Source organism: Siphateles boraxobius, unplaced genomic scaffold (assembly GCF_051911475.1).
Source record: "Siphateles boraxobius isolate OS27281-9 unplaced genomic scaffold, OSU_SipBor_1 1, whole genome shotgun sequence".
Taxonomy (NCBI): Eukaryota; Metazoa; Chordata; class Actinopteri; order Cypriniformes; family Leuciscidae; genus Siphateles; species Siphateles boraxobius.
This window is the reverse complement of record NW_027508699.1, coordinates 19,961,586-19,975,252: the sequence shown is the minus strand read 5'-3', so window position 1 is coordinate 19,975,252 and position 13,667 is coordinate 19,961,586. Positions and strand designations below refer to the sequence as shown.

General features: G+C 37.4%; 1 protein-coding gene across 5 annotated transcripts in view; it reads right to left on the bottom strand.

The window, feature by feature from the left end:
• The window catches only part of pde4ca (phosphodiesterase 4C, cAMP-specific a), a 39,890-nt gene that overhangs the window by 23,363 nt on the left and 2,860 nt on the right, over positions 1 to 13,667 (bottom strand). Inside the window, exon 1 of one of the 5 annotated variants that reach the window (XM_077227848.1) lies at positions 12,956 to 13,349. The exons of 2 other annotated variants lie outside the window; for them this stretch is intronic. In XM_077227848.1, the coding sequence (XP_077083963.1) occupies positions 12,956 to 13,161 (206 nt within the window). In that variant the 5' untranslated portion in view covers positions 13,162 to 13,349. Of the gene's footprint in view, positions 1 to 7,850; positions 7,985 to 12,955; positions 13,350 to 13,667 lie in introns of those variants that run through there. 2 more of the 5 variants (XM_077227840.1, XM_077227874.1) reach the window with 2 other exon arrangements.

Below are 13,667 nucleotides of genomic sequence, written 5' to 3'. Positions count from 1 at the left end.
CCAAAGAAAGTGTAATTCCTGCCTCCTTGAGACGTTAACTCTTTCTTGCTCTGTCTGCAGCTGATTAAAGGTGCTGAGTAATATAAGAGTAGTAATAAAAAGAAAAAGAAACAAAAAACATAGAAAAAATAGATTGAAAAAATTAAATACATTTTCATTGCAAAGACAGTCTTCTATTTGGGAATTATACTCGGAAACTTGCCTACATTAGTTGCAGACGCAGCAACAAAAGAGTCACATCTTAACACGGGTGCTCATGCACTAAGATAAGATGATAAAAACAACCCAGTTAAAAGTCACCATGAAATCAAAATATACAATTCTTGTTTTGTTTCTTTATGGAATATTGAAGTATTTGTTATAAATGATTTTTCTGTGCTCATCTTTTTTATTTTTATTCAGGTGCCCTCTAATCTTTAATCAAAATACCCCCCATCCCCCCCCCCCAGGATTTTTTTCCTGATGGACAACATCAAGTCCCGACCAACATTTTTTCATGTTTGAGAAGCTGTTTCACTCATATATACGTCACAATAGGGAAGAAAAGACTATCGCAACTTCCATTTCATGCTGACTTTAATCTGGCCTGAATATCTTGCATCCAGACACAAATGTGAATCAAAAACTTTAAAGGCAAGAAAAAAGTCAGGTCTATTCCTTCCGTTCAAGAGAGGATCTTAGCCTAATATAACAATAGTAAAACTGCTACTGCTGCCAAGAATTGAAAGAGACATGCATATAACTTCCTAAGCTGATATTTACATTCTTAAAGGTACGGTAGGCAATTTCAGAGAGGCTAGTAGTAGCAAGTTAGCTTTGAAAGCACAAGATCACACCCTCCCTTTAGAGCGTCTCCAAAGCCACACATAAACGCACACAGCAGATTCTGGGAAGCTTCACAAGAGACAGCGTTAAAGTACCTCATGTCTCAAAGCACATAAAATTACAATAATGTAAACAAAATTGAAAGTAAACAACTTAAAGAGCTCTACTTGTACCACCTGACTGCTGCAGATTAATTTCTGCATTGATCGACATAGAAATGCATAAATCAAAGTCTAAGGACGTAAAAAGCTCCGGGTAGAACATCACGTACTGCCATCTCGTAATTACAGTTGCGTCATGGCGTGAACGCAGCATACGCTCATTGCTTTGGTTCAGGAGGAACTGTAAAATGTGGCTGCTGATCATTTGTGGCGCTGGCTGACTGTATACAACTCTGGATCGCCTTACGGAACGCGCTGAAAATGTCTGCGCGAGCATGTGCGCGGAGGTATGGAAATAAATTTGTTGACAGGCAGGTAGGACATCGTATCATTGCATTCAGTCTGAATGTGATTATTGGACGAACATTTTTGGTTCCTGTGACTCTCACAGAAAACATATGTACATCTGTACAAAACATATGTGCTATCAGGATGTAAAGAAAGTTTCAAAAGTATAAGAAAAAGTGTTTATAAAACATATTGCCTAACCTACCTTTAATCTTCATATTAATTCTTGATGGATTAGCTTAGTTGAGATCTTCAAAGGACATCTAATTACTTGAGACCAGCATGCGAGTACTGAAATGTTGTTACTATTGCTACCTCAAGCTAAGTGGTTTAACTGGTTTCTCTGTTGTAAAACACTTTTTTGCAGTGACCGCAAAATAAACAAGTGGTATAGAAATCACGTCCATGGTCTCTCATGGCCCTTTTTCTTTTTCCACTAATGATAACACTCCGAGAAAGTTTAACTGTGTTTGTTCAGGGTTGGAGCTGAACTCTGCAGGAAAGTGGACTTCAAAGGAACAGAGTTGAGAACCACTGATTTAGAGCATCTTTTACTTTCTAAAAATATGTATTATTTAACATGCGAATAGTAGTTTCTATCGCTAGTAATTTAAATATCATTTGCAAACAAATGATATTGTCTGATAAAACAATGAATCCACTCAAACCACTTGAAACTGCTAGGATGTATTTGTTTCTCTATGTTAATGATTTGGACAGCATGAGACCTGATAAAGATCTTTGGCTAAAACAAATGGCCTTGTTTGGACCATCTACATGTTTAAGTTAAAACAGTTAGCTAGGATGTCATAATCATGATTCAAGAAATGATGACGGGCAATGAGCAATACTATAATTTAGAAAGATTTAGTATTCAAGCAAACTGGAGCATGCATGTTTTAGCACTCAAATATTGAAAATAAAAGAAGGCCGTAGATCATCCACAGAACTGTTAATCTGGGATATTTTGTTAGAAAGAGCAGGCAATAGCCGGTTTGGTGTTGATTTAAGATAAAGTTATATAAAAATACATATTTCATGAGGTTTTTGACTGTTTGGAATCTGCTTTTAAAATACGATATCCAATGATAAAACTCAAAACTTTCCAGTTTAATAAACCCAACAAAGAGATTCATGACATTGGAGCTTTGGCTCTTTAAATTAAATGTTAAATAACTAAACAAAACTGAATGATCAGGTGCTGTGCGTTAACATCAGTATCAAGATTTTCTAAGAATTAATTAAATATTTTTCCACAGTGCAATGAATTACCAATTACTGTGACGGATTAATGAATTACTGTACGAGGAATGAAAGTCCCGAGGTCAAGATGATATGTCTAAAGAAAAGTATTATTCTTGGCTCTGCAGCGTATTGAAAAATTCTCCAGTGCTCTTTTTTTTTTTTATTACTCAGGGTTATAATGTGAGTGTTCAGACTAAGTCAGAGTCCTGGAAACCTATCAGCTCCAGATAGCAAACAGACCTCAGTATTTATACCTGGCAAATGTCTTTGAAGTGCTGGTACTGGTACAGAATCCTTATCCAGTCTTTGTTTCCTAATCTATGCACAGAAAAGATAAATGCATTACCTTTTAATTTTTGTTTAGTTTTAAATACTAACTTTTAAAAAATTTAATTATTTCACAATAAAGCTGTTCTTTTGAACTTTCTAATCACCAAAGAATCCTGAAAAACACATGATTTCCACAAAAATATAAGGAGCACGACTATTTTCAACATTGAATATATTAATAATAAGAAATGTTTCTTGAGCAGCAAATCAGCATATTAGAATGATTTCTGAAGGATTGTGTGACGCTGAAGACTGGAGTAATGGCGTTGCCACAGGAATAATTACATTTTAGAACCTATTCAAATAAAAAAATGGTTATTTTCAATTGTAATCATATTTCACAATATTGCTATTTTTAATGTATTTTTTATCAAATAAATGTATTAACTAGTCAGACAAGCTTCACCCTGCTTCTGTACCAACTCTAAACCAAAACAAAACCACCTCTACATTATCTGCACACCTGAACTAACCAAATAACTGAGCTCTACTTGCTTGTTTAAAGGGATAGTTCACCCAAAAATGAAAATTCTGTCATAATTTACTCAGCCTCATGTTGTTCCAAACCTGTATGAGTTTCTTTCTTCAGTTGAACACAAAAGAAGATAAAGAATTTTGGTAATCAAACAGTTGATGGTAGCCATTGACTTGCATAGTAGGGAAAAAAATACTATGGAAATCAATGGCTACCACCAACTGTCTGGTTACCAACATTCTTCAAAATGTCTTCTTTGGAGTTCAACAGAAGAAAGAAACTCTGGGATGAGTAAATTATGACAGAATTTTCATTTTTTGTGTGAATTATCCCTTTAACAGCATTATCCGTGGGGAAACAAAATGGTTTTTGCCAGGACTGAGAGGATGCATGCATCTCCAACCACAGAGATGCCATGCTTGGCTAACAGCTGAAAGCGTCGAGACTCAAGACTAAATTCCTGTGATAACATTGTGCTAAGCATTAGAAAAGCATTACAAAAAAAAGGGAATTCTCCACAAAATGGAACATAATACGAAAGAGGTCTGTGAAAAGATAGTGTGATTTTAGCTTTGCTTATAATTCTCCGGTGAGGATGCCTTCTGAAACAAAAACTATAGTCTGATAAGCAAGTATTTCAACTGGTTTTGTAATAAGAAATGTATAAATTGCAGTGTAGATTCGTTATCAGTACTGAAACTTTAATTTGAACTTTAATTTGACTTTGTAACAGGCAGATGTGCAAATGTACCTTCATTCATTCATTCATGTGATGCATTTACATTAGACCACTGCATCCCCTGCTGGTGAGACATGACTACACGTAGCAATCCGAAAGACCACATTTAGATTAAACCAGTGGCTCTCAACTGGTCTGGCATGTGACCCCCATGATCATTAAGCCAGAGGAGCAAAATTGTAAGAATTTGGCATAATTCCTAAAAATATATAGTTAAAAATGTATATATATTTTTGGAATATGGGAAATTGCTAATACTGATGAATAAACAGTAGGGTAAGGCTATAGAATAGCAGTTTTCGGTTAATACAATAAAGTTAGTAAGCTGGTATGAGCCACCACAGACATTTAAAAATATACAAAATAACACAAAGTGAAAATAAAGTGGCTTTTTGGGGTTATGGAAAAAAACAGTTACCATGTAAATAATACACAATACTAACATGACCTGTTAATGAAATGGGGAAACTGCTCATACCTGCATACAAATCCTTCCCAAATATCTTTTGCGCTTTATTTAATGAAGTGAAATATAGCCTGTGCTGCTGCATTTGCACGTGCAATTGAAGAGTGACAGGACAAATAAGTTTGTTTGTCCTAAGGTGAGAGATTTTTTACTTCATAAAGAGTCCCGAAAACAATATGGTACATGTCCAAAAACATATTATTACCATAGTATCATATAAAAAAGAAAAAAAAAGAAAAGGGAAATAACATCTAAACATCTTAAACAAGCCTTATATCTGGTTTTAGAGATGTGTTACTTACTTTTCTCTGGTCTGATAAGTTGGCTAACCAGTTAAACCAGTTGAGCACCAGACAAGCTAAGACCACCAAACCAGCTTAGGCTAGTTTAAGAGAGAACAGATCACTTTTAAATCTAGAGTATAAACTGCAATGCTGATAGGTCTACAAGCCAAGTATTTTTTCAAACAATCTAATATGCGATTTTTGCAGTAACATAGATTTACCAGTAGATGTCACCAGCCTATAATCTAAGAACACTGTAACACTAACCGAAAACAGCAAGGTATAAAAAAACTGGCCTGACAGCTTCTATTAGATTGCTGGTTTTTAATGGAGAAAGGGCAGATGGGTTGGCAGGGTTTCCGGCATTAGTGAGAAAGGCTGACAGATCAATGAGCGGTGGGAGTCATTGGGGAAAGCAGCCATGCTGAAAATATGGAGCAGAACAGTGACGCACAGCGACTCCAGTCACAGCATCAGCGCCTATTGACTATTCTGAGCTCTGAGGTTTTATTTTTAGGACTGCTGGTTACTGACACTGTTGTCCTGTGATTGGTTCACCTTACTTGACTTTCTCTTTCGACATCTGTTCGGAACCCCTCAACAAGTTTGTACTCTAGGCTAATGCGTGTTATTTGCTGAACCAGTGCAATTAGGAAGCCGCAACCACCACTTTAGAAAAAGTCTTACATAAAATGTAATGCACACTCAATATTATTAGTCATTTTGAATTTTAGCTCAGTTTAGCATTATCAGGCAGTGACATTCTTCTTAGGGAACAACATGAGGGTGAGTAATTAATGACAGAATTATCTCTTTAAACTAAGTGAAAAGAAAATGCCGTGAAAATATCTTTTCAGACTTAGTCACAGTCTGACTTTGCTTTCATACAAAAGCTCACTAAACAAAGTTAATATTTAGTACCTTACTCAATTTTCTGTTTTTTGCTCCGCCAACAAAAACCGCTCCAAATGAAGCAGAGCCGTTTCTCGTCAAGAGGCACTCAGTCATCGTACTCAGTACTAAGTGTTTTGAATGAATCGGTTGAAATAATGATTCAATGATTCAAAGACAGCCACCTGCCTCGGAACTGACGTAATCTGGAGTCGCTGAAAAGTCTGTCTGGAACGAACTACAGCCAATCATATTTGAGGATCTGAAGTAATTGTTGTACAAGTTAAATAATTTAATTATTGTAGTGTTTTCAACGACCGCATATTCAAGCGTTTTGTTTAACAAAAACAAAAATATGATTATTTCTATATATTAGCTGCTATACCACCTGCTATCACCAGATGGATGTGTCTAGCTCTCAGTAGATGGTCTAAACTACATGTAGTACACAAATAAGAAATGATCAGGTAAATGCTCTGTTTTGATGCTGATGCTCTACAACATTGCTTGCCCTGCTTTAAATGGCTATTGTGGTGAGACACATCTAGGAAACAAATCGCAGCTTTGTCTGAGTCACATGGAGAGCAAGAGTGTTGTCTCTGAGTGAAAAGCCTCTTGTGAACAGTGAAACATTGTGATATGCTGTGCGGAGTTGTGACAGGTCCTTAGATAGCCATAGATTGAAGAGTGGCAGTGTTTCAAAGAGGCTCAAATGAATCTACTTTACAAGAGATAAATACAGCTCAGACTTACCAATCACTGCAAAAATATAACGTCTGTGTTCACTGGTCTCTTATTTGTAATCTTGATCTATGAACAATATCTCAAATCGACAATAAAAGTGACTTTTTAATGTTATTGCTAAAAGTGTGATTAGTAACATAGGCCAATATATTTAGGCTGATAAATTATAGCCAAACGATCATGATCACACAACAATATTTTAAAATTTAATTTCAGTGTCACATGATACACATGAAATTGTTATAATATACAGATTTGGTTCTCAAAAACATTTCTTATTGTCAATGTTGAAAACAGTTGTGCTGCTTAATATTTTTGTGGTAAAAATGTGATACATTTTTTTCATGATTCTTTGATAAGTAGAAAGTCTTTCCTGACACTTTTGATCAATTAAATGCATCCTTGCTAAATATAAGCATTCATTTCTTTCTTTCCGAAAAAACAAAAATCGACCTTTGCCGACCCTGTATACTTTGGAATGGTAATGTAACTTTCTTTAGTTTGTTTGAAGAGCGCTTAATCGATGTAGATTGATATCTACTACTGGCCAACATATCTGTTATCAGCTTCAAAATTGTTCAAATGATCAAATTAAGTTCATTTCAGGGAAACTATCAAGTACCTCTGTCATAGTATTCTCCCAGAACAGAAAATGTCTCAACATTCATCAAAATGTAAGCGTGTTTGAAATTGATCGTTTGAAACAACGCAAACTCTACATAAAGGCCACATATGGAGTACAAGAGCATAATTCACCCATCATTTACATTAGATAATGCCAGGCATGCTGGATAGCACAGAGGTTACTGTGTGCGTAAGGTTGCGATGTGTCTGCCCATCGTGACTCTGCCTGGCTGCCACAGGCGAACATCAACAGACAGAGGCTGAGCCATCGATTCTCTACCTCTACCGGCCTCAGGCTGTCCAGGCCACAGATATAGCAGCAACACAACACATCACATAACAGCTAGCGCTGCTCTCTGCCTGCTTTAACACTGTCATACTATAACAGCGCTCGCAGAAAAAGAGGAAAATCTAAGTAACTCTAGAGCAGCTCTCTCCACTAGACGGTGCACTCGTCATTTCAGAGTTAATGTTAGTGGTGTCAGCAATCCAGTGGAGATGTGAGCACTGGTTTGCTTCAAGACTTTCTTACACAAGAAAAACCTGTCAGGGCTGCAGCACTGGAAAAACACCATATTCACACAAAGAGCAAATCTCATTCTGCAGTTATTTCAAAATGTTATCAACACAGCAACATGTGCACTTTAGCAGAGTTCAACCAAGGTCATTATATAATCAATGACATTTTAAAATTGAAGCTTAAAAGTGAGATTAACACATGACCGACTCAACTGAAGGTGAAGACACCATTATTGTTGCTTCTGTTGCTTTTACATACCCAATGCATGAGTGCCGTCGCGTTGAGTAGTTCATCTGCATTGTCTTCCTGGGAAAACGATGATCTTTGTTCATTGTGAGAGAGGATTATGTTAGCTTTTGAATACTAAAATTACAACTTGGGAAGTGTTTCCAATTTTAGACAGCAAGAGCGTGACAACTAAAAGCAACACCTCAGATGATTTCTTATCTTGATCTCATGTCCACTATGTGCCCAGTGTCTCCATCCGCTGAGAAACATAATGCTGTGAAGATCTTGAAGCCATGTACTGAACAAAAACTCAGCAGTTGTTTCCCTGAATGTAACACGGATGCCAGTTCAGCTGGGCACTCAAACTTGACATGAACTTAAATAAGCCACTATATCGCCTGGATAAAGGCCTACCATAGCCTCCACAGTCCTGGGTGAAAGTCTTTAGGAAATTGCAACACTCCTAGTTTCGACCTGCTTGATTCCACAAAGTCCTTAAAGGTAGAGAATAAGGGGGTGAAAATTAGCCCAGCAAAATAATTATGTTCCTAAACATCAAAAGGTATTTGCTGAGATTTCATTAGTTGCATAAAAGTCTGAAAATCTGTGGCTCATAATCCCATCAGATTCTCCATAGAGTGTGCCGTCCCATCCAGCCTCCTGGTGCCATTCTCTGAATCCAAAGCCCTGAAACTAAACTCTGGGCTGAAACAACCAGCCTTTGATAGATAGATAGAGAGAGAGAGAGAGAGAGAGAGAGAGAGAGAGAAAGAGAGAGAGAGAGAGAGATGGGGAGACAGAGAGAGAGAGAGGGGGGGGGGGAGACAGAGACAGAGAGAGAGAGAGAGAGAGAGAGAGAGAGAGAGAGAGAGAGAGAGAGAGAGAAAGAGAGAGAGAGAGAGAGATGGGGAGACAGAGAGAGAGAGAGGGGGGGGGGGAGACAGAGACAGAGAGAGAGAGAGAGAGAGAGAGAGAGAGAGAGAGAGAGAGAGAGAAGAGAGAGAGAGAGAGAGATGGGGAGACAGAGAGAGAGGGGGGGAGACAGAGACAGAGAGAGAGAGAGACAGAGACAGAGAGAGAGACAGAGAGAGAGAGAGAGAGAGAGAGAGAGAGAGAGAGAGAGAGAGAGAGAGAGAGAGAGAGAGAGAGAGAGAGAGAGAGAGAGAGAGAGAGAGAGAGAGAGAGAGAGAGAGAGAGAGAGACTCTGCAGCACTGTTGCATGTGTATATAAGGTATTTTTCAGTGGTCAGTTTGTGATAGATGGGGTGTCCCGAGCCTCAACATCTGCAACTTGCTGCTTTACCATCTTCATGTGTACTAAAAGTAATAACTTTTACACATCACTGGCCTGTTTCCAAATGCAACACTAACTAAACCTTGCCTGCAGCAAAATAATGACACTGTCACTAAATCCAATACATTGAGGGAGGTGGTATGTACACACAACGGCTCAACATTCTGAACTCAACTTTTTGTACTTTGTTAATAATGTTTTTTCTTCTTTTAGCATTTCAATTTAAAAATGTCTTTTATTCTTTCTTATTTTTGTTGTGTTTAGAATCATGACAGGAAAATATTTCTAGTATAAATTGAGTAGAATATAAAAAGTTGAAGTGTAATCTTTACATTTACTAACTTGCATGGTCTGTATTTATAGAACAAGATTATTACAAAATGACAAGGATGTCAAGTAAGGAGTAAGAGAAGGAGAAGCTACTCAGCTTTACCCTCTAGTGGACACAAAACATTTCACCCCTGCAAAAGAGCCTCTTTCAATCTTACAGCGGCTGACATTTTACAGTAACTTTACTTTTTTTGTATTTTTTCCCTATTATATTTTGTCCATAAACTCAAATTATTAAATTTTTTTTAGTAATTCAGGTGAATGTGGTAATTGTCCTTTGATTTGACTGTCGTCATGAACTTCAAATACATATACTAGAAGCAGAAATGTAAAGTAAATTTATTGCAGTGTCAGGCCTCCACATAATAGAAAGAGAATCATTACTCTAATAATATATATATATATATATATATATATATTTTTTTTTTAATAGGGATAATGTCCTGTGGAGTGACATGCTTTTTAACTTTTTAAGCAGTTTTAAACAACATTTTTCCAAACATTTTCTGTATAACATTGTCACGGTTATGCTTTGATTAGTTTCATTTTCATGGGCTTTTCGTTGTTTCTCTTCAGTTACCTGTTCCCTTTGTTCTTGTTTCCCACAAGTCAAAGTTTTATAATGGACATTAATTAACAAGCACACCTGTTTGTAATTAGTTCTTTTTATGTTTATTTGATGTCCTTTAATTATTGTCGGGTATTGTTTGTGTATGGCTCACACTGTTACGTTTGATCTCGTTCCATTCATTTTGTTTTAATCTTTTCTTTTTTTTTATTATATAAAAATGATGCATTTAAAAAAAATTATAATTGTATTAACATCAAATCTTGAAACACAAAGTTTATTCATCAACTACCCTACTACAGAAGAGCCTACAGTCATTATAAAATAAGTGCAGATGAACCAGCAGCCTGTACGTGACGGGGAGAGGAGAGAGAAGGTTTGGGTTGATCTGTTTATGGGTCAGGCGAGGGTGAGGGAGGATGAGGGCTGCAGGCGCTTGAACTCAGGTTGTTGATATTGGCCAAACAGTCTTGAGAGGCAGATCAGCACATGACAGCATAACGCTAAAGAACAACGTCAAGAGCCTCTCACACACAATATCTGGATCCAAAACACCTCTGAAAAGTTGTTAAAGCAGAAGCAACAACAAAGACAAACTCTTGGAATCATGTTTGTCAAAATCCAGGTGGTAAAGAATCAGGGGAAGTTATAGTTCTCCTCTAAAAGACCCACAGATCAGATTGTGTTAGTTCACTGAAGTCACATGCTTTGTAAGTTCAGCATAGCAGAGAATCAGTCTCCCTAAATATTGAGGGATTCACAGGTCAAAATATTTTGCTATGGTGAGATGCATTAATCTAGCGGAGTTAAGAACCAGAAACGATACATTTAACCACTCAGTGGGAGGACTTCTCATAGCAAACAGATCTGCTGTTATTGTAACCCTGAAACATTCTGTTTAAAACACTTTCAAGTTCCTGACACTAAATGTTAAATAAAGTCTTTTGCTCTGATTTGCTTCATCTCTTGCGGACAGTATTCTGACAGAGATATGGCTTGTTTAATCGTTCCTCTTCCTACACCATCCTGCCATAATTCTCCAACAGCCTGTTTCTTTCTTCTACCAAATCCTTGACACACACACACAAAAAAGATCTTTTCAGCTTTAAAAGTCACATTTGACCTGTGTGGAGTTCCACTGCTTCAGTTGACTCTTTCCACTTGAACACGGTGACCTGCGTTTAAACATTTGAGCTGAAACTGTTCTCTGGCAGATTTATTCTCTGATAAACAACTTCTGAGTTCACTTGTGGTCACCTCTTGGCGAAATACTTGATAACTGTAATCCGTTAACAAATATTTGAAGTAATGTCTATTTCATAGTTTTGAAATATAACACCGCCTTTGAGCTCTGCTGATGATTTCTCAACATTTATTGCATGTGCGTGTATGGTTGGGGATGTTTACAGTGTTGTCAGGCTCTGACTTCCTCAAATCTTGGAAGTTTAACAGACACAAAACCAGCTCAAAACAGAGGCTGTAACATGTCAAAGGCACAAGCGTTAGAGATGTATTTTGGCAATGACTTCCAAAAGGGCAGTTTTACAGCTTTATACTTACACTTACATAGTTTGGATCATGTGATTCTTTACTTTCAGTGTGTATTTTGATGACAATAAAAAAGGAAGAAAGAAAGAAAGGCATCATCTTTTCTAACATTCACATCTTGTTGAAATATCTGCTAATTTGCATTCGGTGCAACACACTATTGTTCAAAAATCTGAGGACAGTAATGGTTTTGAAAGAAGCTTTTACTATCAAATTGATCAAAGGTGACAGTAAAGACAATCATAATGCTATAAAATATTTCTTTTTCAAATAAATGCTGTTCTTTGAAACCTCTATTTTATTTCATCAAAGAATCTTGATAAAAATGTACTGCAGTTTCCATAAAAATATTAAGCAGTAGCTCAATTGTCTTCAGCATTTATAAGACATGTTTCTTGAGCACCAAATCAGCATATTACAATGATTTCTGAAAGATCATGAGACACTACCATCATTCCTTTAACATCAGAGGAATAAATTACATTTTAATTCAGAACAGTTATTTTAATTGTAATAATACAAACAGTATTTTTGAGCAAATAAATGACATCTTAATGAGCATAAAGTAACTTCTTTCAAAAACATAAAAAATGTATCAACCCCAGTCGTTTGAACAATAGCGGAGAGAAAAATAACTTAAGCCAGAAAAGGTCAATAATTTGCAGAACTTACAAACCACGTTAACAACCTAACAAGTTTTATGTGACACAAATGCTGACTTGGGTCTATTAAGGTCCAAAAACTACACTTTAATTTTTTTTTGTCAAGTTGCCAAAATAAACTACATTTTGTAGTATAAAAATATTATAATATAAAAAGGTCACTCTTTGTGCTTCCAGCACTGCAGTCTGTATACATGCACTTATATCTAAAAAAATAAAAATAGGAAAATTATACAACGCAGAACAAAGCCTTTTCTCTCAGAAAGTCAAGTGCTCAGTTCATTTTACTGCCAGGTTGGACTTTACCAGGCTTAAGAGACAAAACCAGAATAACTATGTGCAAAAAAGCAGTTCATTCGATCGCTGATGAGATAGGCTGACAATAAATACCTCAGGTCAAGGCATCTTCCCAAACAAAGACATCTTTTTATGCTTCCACACAGCAGATAAACCACCTCCTTGATTATAGTGATTATAAATTGTAGCTAGAAGTGTTAGCATCAATACAAACTTTGGACAGGGGGGCAATGTCTCAAGCAGCCACAAAATTCACCATGTGATGTGTTGTTACGTAGATGCCTGTGCCACAAGACTCCTGTGTGTGTGTGTGTGTGTGTGTGTGTGTGTCTGTGTGTGTGTGTGTGTGTGTGTGTGTGTGTGTGTGTGTGTGTGTTTGAAGCCAAGCCTCCTGGTAAGATGAAAAATAAACAATGCAGAAGAGTTCAGATCCTACCTGGGAGTGTGAGCCAAAGTGAAGCGTCTCTGCAAAACAATGCTGCGATTCATCCACAGCCTCCGGAAAAGCAGAGGCGAGTTGCGGGGCGAACTCCGAGGAGAGTCCCGCGGAGACATTTTGGGGGAGCCGGTGGGAGAGTTTCCCTTCAGCTTGAGATGCAAGGATCTCTGAGGTCTCTCCTCTTCCGAACTCATGTCACTCATGACAACAGAGTTCCTGTGTCTTCACAACTGACAGAACGACTGTCTAGTCATGGCATGAGTCGCTCACTCACACCGCTTTCTCAACACTAAAACCACAGTCTACATCTCTCACCCTTCACTAGAGCTGAGAAATTTCATCTTGCTTCAGAGATCACAGGCACATTAATGGAGCCAGCCATCATAGCAATGGAACATCTCCCCTCGTGAACTCGCTTTGTTTACATAACTTGGAAGACTTCCCTCCAACAGACTAAATATGGCAGTGTGATTTACAATGAGAGGACTCCATGATAGAGCTCTCTAAGTGGCCCCACCTCCGCATTAAGACTATTAGTGTGCGCGGTCCAGTGTTTACTGGTCTATAATGACTTCCTGTTCCAGTCCCCTGGCGTGCTGAAAAGCCAAAGCGCAAGCGGCGCAACGCAGAGCTGATCAGGGCGAACAGATTCCCTTCGAGAAATGCGTATGCCTTTCACATGCTCTAGGTTTACCAGGAGAAGTCACAT